This window comes from Corythoichthys intestinalis, chromosome 19 (assembly GCF_030265065.1).
Source record: "Corythoichthys intestinalis isolate RoL2023-P3 chromosome 19, ASM3026506v1, whole genome shotgun sequence".
Classification (NCBI taxonomy): domain Eukaryota; kingdom Metazoa; phylum Chordata; class Actinopteri; order Syngnathiformes; family Syngnathidae; genus Corythoichthys; species Corythoichthys intestinalis.
Window position 1 is genome coordinate 8184695 of NC_080413.1, and position 15266 is coordinate 8199960.

The following is a 15266-nucleotide window of genomic DNA, read 5'->3' on the forward strand; positions in this document are numbered from 1 at the left end:
GATTAATTTTTTAAAAATTAATTACCGTCCGTCAACGAGATAAATTTGACAGCCCTACATTTAACAAAACAAAATAAATGCATTCATTTCGGACGAAATGCATAACTGATGCTACAACAATCTAATGATATACTGGCAAGCAGGGTGGCCGACCAAATTATAGGGGTGGCCGTGGCCACCCCTGGCGGCGCCACTGTAGTGATAAACCTCCATTAATCACGTGATCAATGTAACTTGACATTCAGTGAACTATAAGCAATTGTCTTTGAGTAGCTCTCACAATACCAGTGATTGCCTAATCTGCTTTTGCTACAAGAATCTCAAAGCGTTTCTCTGACGAGTTCAAGCTCGAACAGTTCAAACTGCCCATTGAACTCAAAGTCAATACTCTCGATCCCTTTGCCCAAACAGCCGTTATCTCGCATCAGGTCCACTGACCCTCACGTCACGTGGATCGACATCTGCGAGAACGTCCGCTGGCCAAGTACAAAAGATCCCATCTTGCATTAACAGCTTCAGTCCGGTGTCGTCCGCTCTCGACTCTTTCCTTGACCCGCTTCAGCCATGCAGCGTCTCACGGCCTCCTGCCTCCTCCTGGCCATGGTGGCGTCCGTCGCCTACTCGGCAGTCATCCTCGACAACGGGGCGCCCATTAAGTGGGCCGACTCGGCGGCGCAGCTGACCGACTTGCCCGTGGAGAACGGCATCCTAAACCCAAACCCGTGGAACTTTGTGCACCGCATGGGCTTCTACCGGCTGTTGATCGCCGCCACCGATCCCTACATGGGCTCCATGGGTACCGGTGCTACCGAAAGTCCGCTGTGGGGTCTGCCTCTGCAGTTCGGATGGATGCAGACTTCAGGTGACTTCATAGATTATCCTTAGATCTGGTTCTCGATAGAAAACCATCTTGCATTATTGAAGCAAGTTTAAACAAACTTATACATCATTCTTGTGTTATGTCACAATGCCAGCTATAATCAATCTGCATTTCCCTATTCCACTAATTTGATGTGTTGCATCTCTTCCAGGCCGTCTTGCTGACCCAACCGGAGCAACAACTTGCGGGCTGCCGACCGGCGACCTTACGTGTATCTCTCCCCAGAGCTGGTGGGGCTGTAAGTCTGGGCTTTGGTGCACTATTACAAATTCAAAATAACCTCGTAATAAATCATCTTCCGGGTTCTATAGGTGTGAACCACTTTGTATCCGTCCTGCCCTTCCTGTCTGCCGCTCAGCAGGGACTCTTCGGACCTGGAGTCCAGGTACATGCAAGACTGTAGGCAAAGTAGTTGCTTGGTTATTGGCAATGATGCTAAATATGCTATTACTACATTACAGAAATGTACTCTAATGGATTTTTTTTTTTAAAAGAATTGTATTTTTACTAGTGTTGCACCAATAGTTTTTTGCCTTCTGTTGGAATTTTACCTTTAAGCCAGTTTGCCAGAACCGTGCTAGCGCAATTTCAATGACCCGGGCCGGCACAACTCAACAAACCGGCCAAAAGGCCAAACTCCGCGCATTCATTTTAATTTGAACTAGGGTTGTTCCGATCATGTTTTTTTGCTCCCAATCCCGATCATTTTAGTTTAAGTATCTGCCGATCCCGATATTTCCCGATCCAATTGCTTTTTTTTTTTTTTATGCTCCCGATTCAATTCCAATCATTCCCGATAATTTTTCCCGATCATATACATTTTGGCAATGCATTAAGAAAAAAATGAATAAAACTCGGACGAATATATCCATTCAACATACAGTACATAAGTACAGTATTTATTATGACAATAAATCCTAAAGATGACATTTAAATTATTAACATTCTTTCTGTGAGAGGGATCCACGGATAGAAAGACTTGTGACTTTGAATATTGTGACTAAATATTGCCATCTAGTGTATTTGTTGAGACTTCAGTAAATGATACTGTAGCCATGCCCCAATGCATGATGGGAAGTGGAACCATAACTGTGCGTAGTGCTACCAATTGATATATCTTCTCTGCGTTGGGAAATAACAAAGTGTTAAAAAAAAAGATCAGTTGCTACTTTGCTTCCCCACATTGCATTTCTAATCGTAGCGAGAGGGATTGTAAGGCTTTAGCCAATTAAAAAAAGGCTTCAAAGGCTGCCAAAATTCACTGTACTCATATTACGCTGCCTTTTATCTCTCTATATAGGTAAAACGGCGCCATTACAGATTAAACGCGAGAATTCATGAGTGGGTCATGCAGCGCATGCATTAATTGCGTTAAATATATTAACGTGATATATTTTTAAAGAAATTAATTACCGCCGTTATCGGGATAAATTTGATAACCCTACCCGAAGCCTAAACTAAAGACTCTGGATGAGTGTAACATATTATGTCTGTAACGTTAAATACAATTAGAAAACGATTTAATTAAAAAATATATATATATATTAAAAAAAGGCATGGCCGATATTTTTTTGCCAATTCCGATACTTTGAAAATGACGTGATCGGACCCGATCGATCAGCATCCCGATCAATTGGGACATCTCTGATTTTAACTCCTTGTATTAACTCAATTTTAAAAGCTGGAAAAGGCTTCAAAACACAAGATGACTATTCGAAGTCGACAGCAATCAGACAGCAAGGCAAAAAAACAACAGACCCAGACAAAAAGGAAGGCTGGTTCCAGGGTCACCAAATCACAGGTCAACAAAAGATTCCCGAAAAAAGACAGCGCTAGCTAAATAATTTAGTCTTTTGAAGGATCTTGTGGGGCGGGCTGTGGGCTGGAAGAAAGGTGTGTTTGGGTGTTGTTTAGGATTATTGTCTGTTGTGGATTGGGCAGGAGGGTTTGGGCTAGTTATGCACGATAATACATTTTTCAACCGAATAACCGATAATTTCCTCCTCATTCCAACCGATAATCGATAAAGTCGAGCCGATAATTATATTAAAAGATTTATATAAAATTTTAAAGTATACACAAAAGAAAATATTACTGTGCAAAAATATAATTTATTGCTCTTTTTTTTTTCAACATAAAATATGAACAAGTAGTCAATTCCAACATCTAAATAATGGCAGATTGTCTGACATTGTGTAATGGTAAACTTTTGGCAACAATTATTACTTACAGAGTAAATAAGTTGCACAAAAATGCCTGTAAAAGTAAGCCATTCCTAACATATAAAACATTACTACACTGCAAAACACACCTCCTTAAAACTAGTCAGTTTTAAGCGAAAATCTATTGGAAATAAGTGAAATTATCTGCCAGCGCTTCAAGTGTATTTCTCTCAGATTTCTAGTAAGAAAAATAGCTAGCTGAAAATAATCTTAACAGCCTTATTTTAAGCAATACATTATTATACTTAATCCTAAAAAAAACTTGGAAAATGAAAAGATTTTAAATAATATTTGTGGCTACAGAATATTATTGTTATTTCATTACAACAGGAATGTGCATATTTAAATTGATAAGTGTTAATAAGTGCCAATAAGTTTTGATTATCTACTGTGACTGTAATTGTGCAGACAAATAAGTTAAATACTTTGAAAAGTGATTGCTAATGTTATATGCTTTGTTGCCCACTGTGAAAATGATTAACTCAAAAGAGCGAGATGTCATGTACCTATTCTGCAGCGCTTTGTTTACATTTGCGGCACTCACGACATTTGCTTTACAGCAGCTAAACTGATACACGGCAGTACTATTTGGACAGAGTCGGAGCTCGCATCCCGTGCGTGTTGTTTTGTGCTAGAGTTTTGTTAAGCCGAAAATAAAGACAGCGTTACAAAGTCATCTGACCGCTCGTCATTTTACATACTGAATGCATTATTGACTGGCTGACTTCGTCTTCTGCATGTTTCCCCGAAGCCGGGGAACCGGGCTCGGCCCGCCCCGCCTACGGCGCAGCGGCCTGTTGGACTGGCCAGAGCGGAGGGCTCCGTCGGAAGACGGCTACGTGCCGACTATCGGTCTCCAGTCGTGCCAGTGTTTAGCCTTAGATGCGAGTTTACCACCCGCCTTGGGCTGCATTCCCAAACAACTCGACTCTTTGTGATGCAGTTTTGAATGGCTGCTGGGTTAGTGGTTTTGAATGAGGACGCTTTCTTTCCGCCTCGTGGAACTTCTGCGGTGCATGTTTAGGAGATGGTGAAAGCGTAACAGCCGCCATAATATACAACTGCTTGTCTAACTTCGCCTCCTCAACCCCTCCTCCCTCACGGGCTTCAGAGAGGGAAGGGGTTGAGGAGGCGGTGTGCTGAATTGTTCGGCTGCGCACATTTGGAGGCTAAATCAAGTATATAAATATCGGATTGCATTATCGGTTGATTTTTTTTTAATTATCTGGATTATCTGTGTGACGTCATAATTGCCATTATCGGCCGATAATTATCAGTGACCGATATTATCGTGTATCTTTAGTTTGGGCGTTACTGTTTTAAGGGCAACGAGAGTTGAGGATTTTGCCAGCCTTAGCACAAGTGAGTGCCGAGTATCAACTTCTCAGTAGAGGGTTCCTCCGTTATCAGATGTTGCTTGTTTGAGGAGAGGATGTCCTTTCATTGTTCTGGACTGTCCATTGTTGGTTACCAGAAGAGCTGATGATGGGATTTGGTGGTCCAGATGTCTTGGCCATCCCCTGCTTGTCTTGCTTCGTCTGCGTCAATCTCACTCGTTCAGCTGCATGACACGCACGTAGAGCCCTTCCGTCAGCGCGACGTTATTGATGTTTGTTTTGTCTTCTTTGAGAAGGATGTGCTGATCCTGCATCTCTCAGTTACTCACATATCCAGGCTCTTTTGTCTCTCACAACATTTATACTACAAATATAGTATACTTGTTTTGTACTTCAGTCAACAAGTAACTTTGGGAAAGGATACTATTACCTTCACTCCCACTATACTTCAGCAAATACTGTACCGTTTTTTGAAAACGCACTTTTTTTTTTCTCTTTGAGTACTAAATTACTGTATACTCGAATGTAAAATAACTGCTATCATGGCTTGGTCAGACACTGCTTGTATTACACTAGCTTAGCCTATTTTCTAATCACTTATGCAAACATAGGACATAGTTCCCTAGCATAGAACTTTAAAGCCTGGCTTGTATTATGGTTTAACATGTACATTTATCCACCATTTAAAGCAAGGGTGTCAAACCGGTCCTTAACGGGCTGCGGTGGGTCCTGGATTTCATTCCAACCGAACGAGATAACGACCTTTTGACCACTCTGGTGTCTCACAAAAGAACAATTGGCTAGCTTACATAGCAAAAGTCGGCAAGCTTAAATGCTTTAAAATTCTTTTTTAACAATGCTTTTAACAAATAGTTCAAACACATATTGCCACAAAAAACGGCTAAATATACCTATAAACTAAATTATGAATGCATTAAAAATAACATTGGCTCAAACAAAAACTTAGCTAATGTTGGTCTTAACAGGCAGCAGCGGGATTCAGCCATGTGGAATGAGTTATGTCATATTTACTGTTGCCACTAGACGGCAGTGTATCCACCTAAATCAATAAAACTAAATGCAAACACTTTCAAAATAAAATTAGGGCTGTCAAAATTATAGCGTTAACAGGCGGTAATTAATTTTTTAAATTAATCACGTTAAAATATTTGACGCAATTAACGCACATGCCCTGCTCAAACATAATAAAATAACAGCAAAGGGTCATGTGCACTTGTTACTTGTGTTTTTTGGAGTTTTGTCGCCCTCTGCTGGCGCTTGGGTGCGACTGATTTTATTACCATGAGAATTGTGTATTTATTGACATCAATGATGGCAACTTACTAGTTTATTTTTTGATTGAAAATTTTACAAATTTTATTAAAACGAAAACATTAAGAGGGGTTTTAATTTAAAATTTCTATAACTTGTACTAACATTTATCTTTTAAGAACTACAAGTCTTTCTATCCATGGATGCCTTTAACAGAATGTTAATGTTAATGCCATCTTGTTGATTTATTGTTATAATCAACAAATACAGTACTTATGTACAGTACAGTATGTTGAATGTATATATCCGTCTTGTGTCTTATCTTGGCATATTTTATAGATGGTTTGAATTGCGATTGATTACGATTAATTAATTTTAAGCTGTGATTAACTTGATTAAAAATTTTAATCGTTTGACAGGCCTAAAATAAACCATTAAAACACCACTTTAACTGAACGAATACTCGAAGCAGCAAGATTTAATTTAAATCTTTTTTCTAATCGAATTACTCGAGTTAATCCGTTAATGGTTGCAGCACTGATATCAGTTCAGTGCAACACTAATATTCACTTTGGTACTTCTACATATCCCTACCTACATTTTTATGATGCAAAAATATCGCAGTTGGACAATTCTCACTCTTCCACCATTTTCTCCATGATCTGCGCACACAACTACAAAGCCTACAATTCCTGATCTTCTTTCGACTTTGTCTTACTCAAAACTTTTGCTCCATTTGCCAGGTAATCATGCAGGTCCCTGAAGGTAGTGAAGGTTACTGCACCAACTACGCCGACTGCACAACGAGCTACGCCGATGTGATGGCTAAGTGGGATGCTTTCTTCCAGGTGTGTAGTGAATGTATTACAACAGGATTGCATAAGAGAGGGGTCTTACTTGGTGGTTCTTTATGTTTAAAGGGCCTCAAGGCCTCCACGGAATCCACCCTGCCTGACAACGAGAAGAAAGATGCTATCCTCGGACTCTACTGGGCAGCCCACATGGCTTCCCTGCATGAGGCCAAAAACTGCAAGGACAAGTAAGTCAAAATACTTTTGTGGAGGATAAAAGAAGCTCAGACGGTAGCGGTTGCGACACACTCACCCTCCTGCTGCTTTTGTTGGTCAGGCAGTGCACTGAAGTTGCTTGTTAAAGTTAAAGATGATTGACAGACGTTAAGGTTTGATCTTGCCAGATGAGCTTGGAGGTCAAAACTTCAAAGCGCCGCAAGTGTCAATCGTCGGTTAGCTTGTTAAACACTTGCTGTGGCAACTCATTGTGCGGAAGTGAGAAGCGTGAGCGGATTTCAGTACACTCATTCAATGAAACATTTAATAAAGACAAGCATTTTTCTACGTTATCCTTGTTTAAAAATGATTCAGTGGGGCAGTAATAAGTTTGAAACTTCACAATTATGACATTTGAAGTGCTTAAAAAACATTTATCAATATATATACAGTATATTTGCAAGTCGTTTTAAATTATACTTTGAGGGGAAATTGAAAAAAAAAAGTCTTATATGCAGCTCTTTCCAATGCTAAATCTTAACAAACAAACACACACAACAATTTCTTTTTTTTTGAGTGGGGTACTACTTTGTGGTTTTTCATTTATCGCGGCGGGTTTTGGTAGCCAATAACCGCAAAAAAACAGGTGTCAAGTTGACCCTTTCATACAAAAATAATTAAGGCTGTCAAAATTATCGCGTTAACGGGCGGTAATTAATTTTTTAAAATCAATCACGTTAAAATATTTGACGCAATTAACGCACATGCCCCCCTCAAACAGATTAAAATGACAACATAGTGCAATGTCAACTTGTTACTTGTGTTTTTTGGAGTTTTGCTGCCCTCTGCTGGCGCTTGGTTGCGACTGATTTTATGGGCTTAAGCACCCATGAGCATTGTGTAATTATTGACATCGCTTTAACAGAATGTTAATAATGTTAATGCCATCTTGTTGATTTATTGTTATAATAAACAAATACAGTACTTATGTACCGTATGTTGAATGTATGTATCCTTCTTGTGTCTTATCTTTCCATTCCAACAATAATTTACAGAAAAATATGGCATATTTTATAGATAGTTTGAATTGCGATTAATTACGATTAATTAATTTTTAAGCTGTAATTAACTCAATTAAAAATTTTAATCGTTGACAGCCCTAAAAATATATATACATATTTTTTTTTGTCAAATGTTTTTATAACATTCAAAAGGGACAGGTGGTCTAAAACTTGCGGCCCATGGGCCAATTACGGCCCACGGGACAATATTTTGCGGTCCCCATTTGACTACCAATTGTTGTATTAGTATTTCCTGCACGTATTTTACGATGAACTAAAATTTTCAAACAAAAAATAAACTAGTAGCTCGCCATTGTAGATGTCAATAATTACTCAATGCTCATGGTGCTGAAACCCATAAAATCCAAGAGAGTCTGGCTGCAGCCCGCCTCTCTCAGTACCCTGCGCCGCTCGTCTCAGTACCCATCCCGCAGACAGGAAGTGACGCAATATCGCAGCTCTCAGACCGGAAATGACAACATGAAACAGCGCTCGAGCTCCGAGGGTTTCCGGTTTTATCGTAATAGTTAGCGTCCATTCGAACGTAAATACTAGTTTACTTTCCTTTTCGCACGTCTTTTATGTTCGGTTTCAGCATCACTCATTATTATTTAAATAATAATTTATTTCCATGCTCCTTAAATTGATTTGGTGAAATCGGGAGATTAACTCTTTAAGCGCGGTCAGTTTGTTAAAGCCTGCTGATTTTACCAAAATGAAAAACACGGTTACAGTACATCAAAATTAAAATACACACTACTGCAATAAAGGTTTAATTGGTGACTGAGAGATCGCATGTGACCTATCACAGTGTGTACTTTAGTTTGTCAATTGTAAAATATACTCCAATTGAGAATTATTAGAAATTGCTGTCATCCTTACATTTTTATGAACGGACACATTAATATAGCTTCATTACAATTTAATGTATCAAAAACGTAATATTCTCTCAATGTTGCAACCAAACCAATTTTGTCTTTCATTTTGCTACTTAAATTCATTCATGTGGGTGAAGATCCTAATTAACTAATTCAGAAACTATATTAAACTTTCTGCTCCAGGAAAGGCACCTTTATTTCAAACAGAAATGACAAAATAGTTGTCATGTGTTAGTTGTTCTTTTCTTTTATCCCAGACAATAGTTGTAGGTTGTTTTAATTACCTGACATTTTTCGGCAAGCCTTCATCACAGGTAATTAAAACTACCTACAACTAACATCTGGGATAAAAGAAAAAAAACAACTAATTTATAAGTGTAGAAAAATGAACTCAATACAACCAGTTCTAATATGGTAAACTTTATTTTTATTATTTTTTTATTATTATTGAGAGAATACCAGATATTTTCTTTGGTCAACAATCTCCTCAAAAAAGGTAAATCCATCTTCCAGATGGTTGGAACAGAACTTGAATGGCTCCAAGACATTGTAGTTCGTGCTCATCCTCTTCCATCTGCAGGATGCTTGGGAACTCCTACTGCATTGATTCCCCCCCCCCCCCCCCCCCCCCCCGCCCTGTCCGAGGCTTTTGTGCTGTCTTGCACAATCCTTTTACCAAAACTGTTCATTGGAAAAGAGAAAGAAAACAGCTATTTGAATATTACATAATAAAAATGATGCTTTGTTAATTTTATACTTGATTTTTCTTTTCAGGCATTGCATTAAACTAGATATATAAACAATCTTACCATTTTTTCCCGCCATATCTTTTTGGAGTGGGCCACCACTAACTTGAAGGAGCTGTGGTTGCACCTCTTCCTAAAAAAAAATCAGTGAATAAAGGGGGACATGTTCAAAAGTGCGTCAGAGTAATGGACACTAAAAAGTCTTTAAAAGCTGACCTCAGCAATTATATTCAAATTTCACTTCTGTAGCTGATAGACTGGTGGCACTTCACCCTGCAGTAATGCTTTTGCCTTATCTGTCCAATGGGCAAACTCTTTCCTGTGGCTCACCTAAGTTGAAAAAATACAAAAATAAGTATTCCACATTTTCCAACAAAGAATTAAGGTGCTGTGCACCTACTTTCCTATGAATGCCATATCAACAGTTTCAAAGACTTACCATGCACCCAAGTTTGAAATTGTCCACTAGCAATATACACCACCACTTCCTCAGAGTTGGCATATCAGTCTAACAAAAATTAAAAACAAGTGTAAATAAAGAATAACGACAAGGATATTTTGTAGCCCAATTTGAATGATTCGGTGAACTTCCTTTTACAATGGTTAAACTCAAAGAGAGCATCCAGAACAGTGCAAAGAGCATACTACAAATGGATAAATGAATACAAATATAACAGAGGACAAAATTGGACAGTTAAACTCACCTACCAACATGAAGATGCCACAGTCCTTCCCCTATGGCTGTCCCGAAAAACCCTAACGTAAGAATTTAACCGAGTCACTTCCTTCAAGTTTTGGATCAATGAATACACACTTTTACAAATACCTCTATTTCACTTCCAATCCTCTCTTTCCATGTCCCCCTGTTGATTGACTGTCAACGTTTTCTGCAATTGAAAATATAGGTTTATATTAAATACAGTAGTTAAACAATTACAAACGTGTTTCCATGCATAAGAACACCAACCAGTCAGGTTTAAATGATTCATGCAAACAAAACAAGGGCGTAGGTTTGCATAGGGACGGTAGGGACATAACACGACCAACTTTTCAGGATGCTAAAGTTGTCCCCACCAACTTTTGAGCAACCTTATTTGCATTATATTCGTCCCTACCAATGTTGAGACCGGGCCAATGCCCTTGAAACAAAACATTCGCAATTTTAGAGTGGCATTTTAGAATTTTGCTTCAAATGATTGGATGAATCATCTGGAGTGCAATTCTGCTTTAATTGAAGGGGCAAAATAAAAGGATCGACTGGAACATACCTTCAAAACCAAACAAGGCTATTCTGGATCATCATGGAAACGCCATGCCAATATGAATGGTTACTGAATTTCATTAGAGATAACAATAGTTCTCTGATCTCAAGATTGGATCTGTTTTTCTTCCCACAAATAATTGGAATTTGGATCATTTAATTTGTTATGATTTGACTGTTCTTTGAAAATGAACCAATGCTCCAAGTTGTAGTTGTTACTAATCAGCCTTACAGGCAGATGCATGTGTGGGTCACATCCTGTAGGCTTTCACCATGTTGCAACAACATAGGGGTCAGCCACAAATATGGTCCTTCCCTGAAAAATACATAATCTATACACACGGACATATGTTATATAAATACAAACGTACGCAGACACCTACATGAGCCCATACAAGCATTCTGTAGGCTACATAGTTAAAATAATACCCTACACACGCCAAAAAAATACTTTTTTATACCTTTGAATGAGCTACTTGTTAGACAAGTTATAAATATGCATTTCATATCTGCAAAAAAACAAAAACAAAAAGTTACATTTTACTTAATTGTACAAGTGACATTATGTTCTTTAGAGAAACTAAATCCTCAAAATTCACAGTTGATTCCATTTCATTGTTCAGGCCAACGTTCCAAAAGTCAGCACGTGTCAATCAAACTTTCTTTTTTTAGACAATCAACACCATTTCTGGCCTCTTTATATTCAAGATTTGCATAAGCTAATGAGAATGTTGATTGGTTAAATAAACAAAGAGTAAATAATCAATTATGTCCAATTGTTAACTAATATAAGGAATAATAAGCCTATCCAGATTTCCACTGAGCACAACATTTGTCTCAGACATAAAACATACCAGCCGTTCCTGGGCAGGATGAGTTTGAACCGTCCATGAAGCTCGGCATGGTCTTATATTGTCACCATTGGTCCTGTCTGCACAGTGGGTTTTACAGTGTTCGATGTCTATCAAAAAAAAAGTATTCAGCACAGTCCAAAATCTAAAGTACATTAATATTTATGCTACTTACTTCCATTTGGATCTGTGTGACATCCCTGTATCTGCATGGGAAGACTACCATTTGGGGGTCGTGATTTAGTTTCTTCCCAATGGGGTGGTGATCTTGCAGCTAGTAAAAAAAAAAACAAAATAATGAAAAAATATATAGCTAAGCAGAGTAACAATATCAAGAAAAAATTACAACCTTGTCCTATTTGGATCATGTGACAACATTCAAACTACAAAGGACCAGACAAAACAAATGAAGGCAAAACAACAATACCATACAACAACAAAAACAGCGAGCTGCGAATTGCAGGCATGTACATAATGAAAAATAAGAGTGCAATATAATGAAAACTACACAAAGAAGACTGTTCATTGTGAAAAAAAAATGTAAAAAGCATTAGCAGCATTAGCGAATTCGCTGCTGAATTCATCAGTACGTATTAAACAATATAAGTAGAGCAAAGTCACATGCAGTTAGTAAAGGAAGACATTATTTAAATTACATTAAGAATACTAGATATAAGTACGGTCTTTTCAACTCAGAATAAACACTTCATATTTTCACCGCAAGTCTTGTTTAACTATTTAACATTTTTAAACATGCATACGCTTTTAAAAACTTTTTTTCAGTGCGGCCACTTACCGTGTTTTTTTCGCGAGAGGTGAAATAACGTAACTTGTTTTCGTCGCAAGGGTTGACGACATTTCGGTCTGAGGGGACTGAGAGCTGCGGTGTTGCGTCATTTCCTGTCTGCGGGATGGGTACTGAGAAGAGCGGCGCAGGGTACTGAGAGAGGCGGGCTGCAGCCAGACTCCTCTCAAATCAGTCGCACCTAAGCGCCAGCAGAGGGCGACAAAACACCAAAAAAACAAGTAACAAATGGACATGAAACTGTGCTTTCATTTTAATCTGTTTGAGCGGGGCATGTGAGTAAAATGCGTCAAATTTTTTAACGTGATTAATTTTTTAAAAAATTTACCGCCCATTAACACGATAATTTTGACAGCCCTAGTAAAAACTATTGCGTTGTAAAACGAAGAAGTAAATTTTTCTCAAAATTACTCAAGTTAATGTATCAGTAAATAAAAAACTTTACTACCCACCTCTGGATATGAAACTACCTTCCGTATGTGGTTTCAATCAATCTTGCAAAAAAAAGATTTTTTGTGCTTTCTGACTGTTCAGACTACAAAAGATCCATCCAGTTTCAATCTGGATGGGCTAAAAATCAGATTTGGGACAAGATCTACGAGGCAGCCATATTGGAAGGGGCATCTTTCCCTTTAAAGGCCAATGAAGAATCCGCTTTAGTTTCAATAACGCTTTGGCGCCACCTTGTGCCTTGTGAAACACAACATATATATATATGAAAAAAGTAAAAGAAGTCAAATTTTCCCACTAAAAGTACCGTAACCCCAAAGGCGGAGTTTGACTTTTGGGGCGGGGGGGGGGGGGGGGGCACAACATGTTGATGACCCCGAAACACAGTGTAAGCAATAAAATTAACTTGCAAGAATATTTATAATAATAAGTTGACAATGAGCGTCTTTTGTGGGGAATTCTAAATCAGGCTGCTTAGGCAATACTTTTCGCCAGGATCCTCATCCATTGAATATGGTACGCCCGCCGGTGTCGTTCCAATGTAGTTACCGCAATCAAAAACTGTATCCCCTGGGTGGAGCCATATGGAGGTAGATTAGTGTCTGTATTATTCAACCCAAAAAAATATTGCTTCAATTAAAAAAAAAAAAAAAAAAGTATTTAAATGCAAAAATAAATTTGAAACTCAATGTGTTTGAATGCAAAAATAAATTTGAAACTCAAAAAACTGCACGTGAAAGCTATTTTTCTAAAAAAAAATATATATTTTTTTAATTGAAGTCAAGTTTTTTTGATTGAAGTAACGTTGATTTGTTTTTGGGCCACATTTTGCGAGGACATTTTTGTTTTTATTATTCAGTCAAAAACTAAGTTACTTCAAAAAATATATAGATTTTGAAAAAGAAAATCCCTTCAATCAAAAAAAGAGAAATTTCAATCATAGAAAAAGTTGTTGATTGCGAAAAAATATTTGAGATTGAAAAATTTGCATTTGAACACTTAATTTTTCACTGAAATAGTTTTCTTTGATTGAAGCAATACTTTTTGTGTTTGGGCCATAATATGATTAGGACATTTGTGTCTAAATCATTCAATCCCCCAAAAAGTTGCTTCAATCAAAAAAAAAAAAAAAAAAAAAAAAATCAATGAAAAAAAAATTTTTTTTTTTTAAATTATATGCAAAGCAAATGACTGTCTAAAGTGCTCAAAAAATAATTTCAACCCATTATAAAAATTTTTTTTTTGTTCATTTCATTTTTGTTGCAGTTTTATTGCTTTTCCACTATTATATATATAAAGGAAAGTCAATTGCATGCAATGACACTTTTCGGACACCCTGGGGGGCTGCCCCCCCCCCTAAAATCCGCTTATGCGTAACCCTTCCGTCTTGCACTCAGGCAGAGCCATTATTCCGGCCCCGAGGTGAACTTCGCCTCCAGCTGGCTCAACTCGGCCGAATACGTGTCCGCGGCCAATTTCCAGTCCTCCTTGGACAAGTCCATCATGTTCCTCACGCCTCTCCCGGGGCGCGTCCTGAAGGTTGTAGTGTGTAGTGCGAACTCCTTCATTTTTCATGTGATGTCATTCATCACAGTTTCTTTTTTTTTGTTCGTAAAGGATGGTGACAGCGCACCCAACATAGCCGACTTGAGTCAAGAAGAGAACCATACGCTGTCAGTCTTTTCCTGGATGAAGAGCATGGACACAATTCTGCGTAAGAATTGGCAAATAAGGAAGCGTGAATACTTTTTCCGGCTGGGATTGACATTGTCTGTTTTGGTTGCAGTGGGGTCCCTATCGGGCATGTGGCGTAGCGCCATGTGCTCGGTGACCACGCGAGAGAAAGGAAGGGAGATGCTGGAGCAGCTCCTGCTCAATCCCAGCTACGCCACCAACACTTTCCTGTCCATCATCACCGAAATGACCACTAGCTGCTGATGGGGGACCGGAAATCACGGAATTTAAGAAGGAAACTCAGCATGTGTCAAATGGGTGCTTTTTTTTTTTTTTTTTTTTTTTTTTTTAGTTTGTTTACAGTGATAAAGGCAAATTGCAACACTCAAGTGCAAATAGTTTGTTTTTTTTCTTCTCCTCACAGCAAATAAAATGTAAAAAAGACTGGCATGTGCTGTCATCATTATGAATGGTGGAGTTGGCATTTTTATTATTTTTTTTTTTGTTAGACAGCACAAAAGGAGAGAAAACATAACGAAAAAGCAATGTACCGTAATTACTATAAGGCGCCATGCACCAAATTTGACACGAAAACAGCATTTGTTCATCGATAAGCCAAACTACACCATAAGCCGCAGCTGTCCTCACTTTGTTATGGGATATTTATTCCAAAATATTTTAACCGGTAACCCTTTATTTGACAGCGGCATCATACGACTGTCATAAGACCAATGAACCACCAATTGTAGCCAATTGGTTCAAAGCTTCATTGCTTCAAGAAGCTTCATTTTGCCATCACTGCTCTCTTGGGGGAGACAGTCA

General features: G+C 38.3%; 1 protein-coding gene and 1 long non-coding RNA gene across 11 annotated transcripts; one reads left to right on the forward strand and one right to left on the reverse strand.

The window, feature by feature from the left end:
- Positions 1–485: 485 nt before the first annotated feature.
- Positions 486–14888, forward strand: LOC130907801 (protein LEG1 homolog). The gene is made up of 8 exons (XM_057823266.1): positions 486–862; positions 1032–1118; positions 1192–1265; positions 6455–6559; positions 6632–6750; positions 14168–14309; positions 14388–14484; positions 14557–14888. Exons 1-8 carry the CDS (start codon positions 565–567, stop codon positions 14706–14708), a joined length of 1074 nt encoding a protein of 357 aa, XP_057679249.1. The 5' UTR covers positions 486–564; the 3' UTR covers positions 14709–14888.
- On the reverse strand, positions 9286–12375 carry LOC130907803 (uncharacterized). Of its 10 annotated transcripts, none has more exons than XR_009061531.1 (10): positions 12312–12375; positions 11691–11789; positions 11519–11625; positions 10897–10996; positions 10230–10290; positions 10108–10159; positions 9843–9911; positions 9620–9733; positions 9467–9536; positions 9286–9338 (listed from the first exon to the last, which is right to left on the reverse strand). It is a non-coding gene; the product is annotated as an uncharacterized LOC130907803 (long non-coding RNA). The 10 variants fall into 10 exon arrangements; XR_009061529.1 differs by adding an exon at positions 11126–11173 and having other exon boundaries at positions 10230–10996; XR_009061530.1 differs by having other exon boundaries at positions 11126–11625.
- Positions 14889–15266: the final 378 nt, after the last annotated feature.

Bases quoted from the DNA above. Each gene is read 5' to 3' on its own strand.
- LOC130907801 (XM_057823266.1), top strand. From the start codon at position 565: ATGCAGCGTCTCACGGCCTCCTGCCTCCTCCTGGCCATGGTGGCGTCC. The intron at 1,266-6,454 runs GTACATGCAAGA...TCCATTTGCCAG, and splicing joins TCTTCGGACCTGGAGTCCAG to GTAATCATGCAGGTCCCTGA. The intron at 14,485-14,556 runs GTAAGAATTGGC...TTTTGGTTGCAG, and splicing joins GAGCATGGACACAATTCTGC to TGGGGTCCCTATCGGGCATG.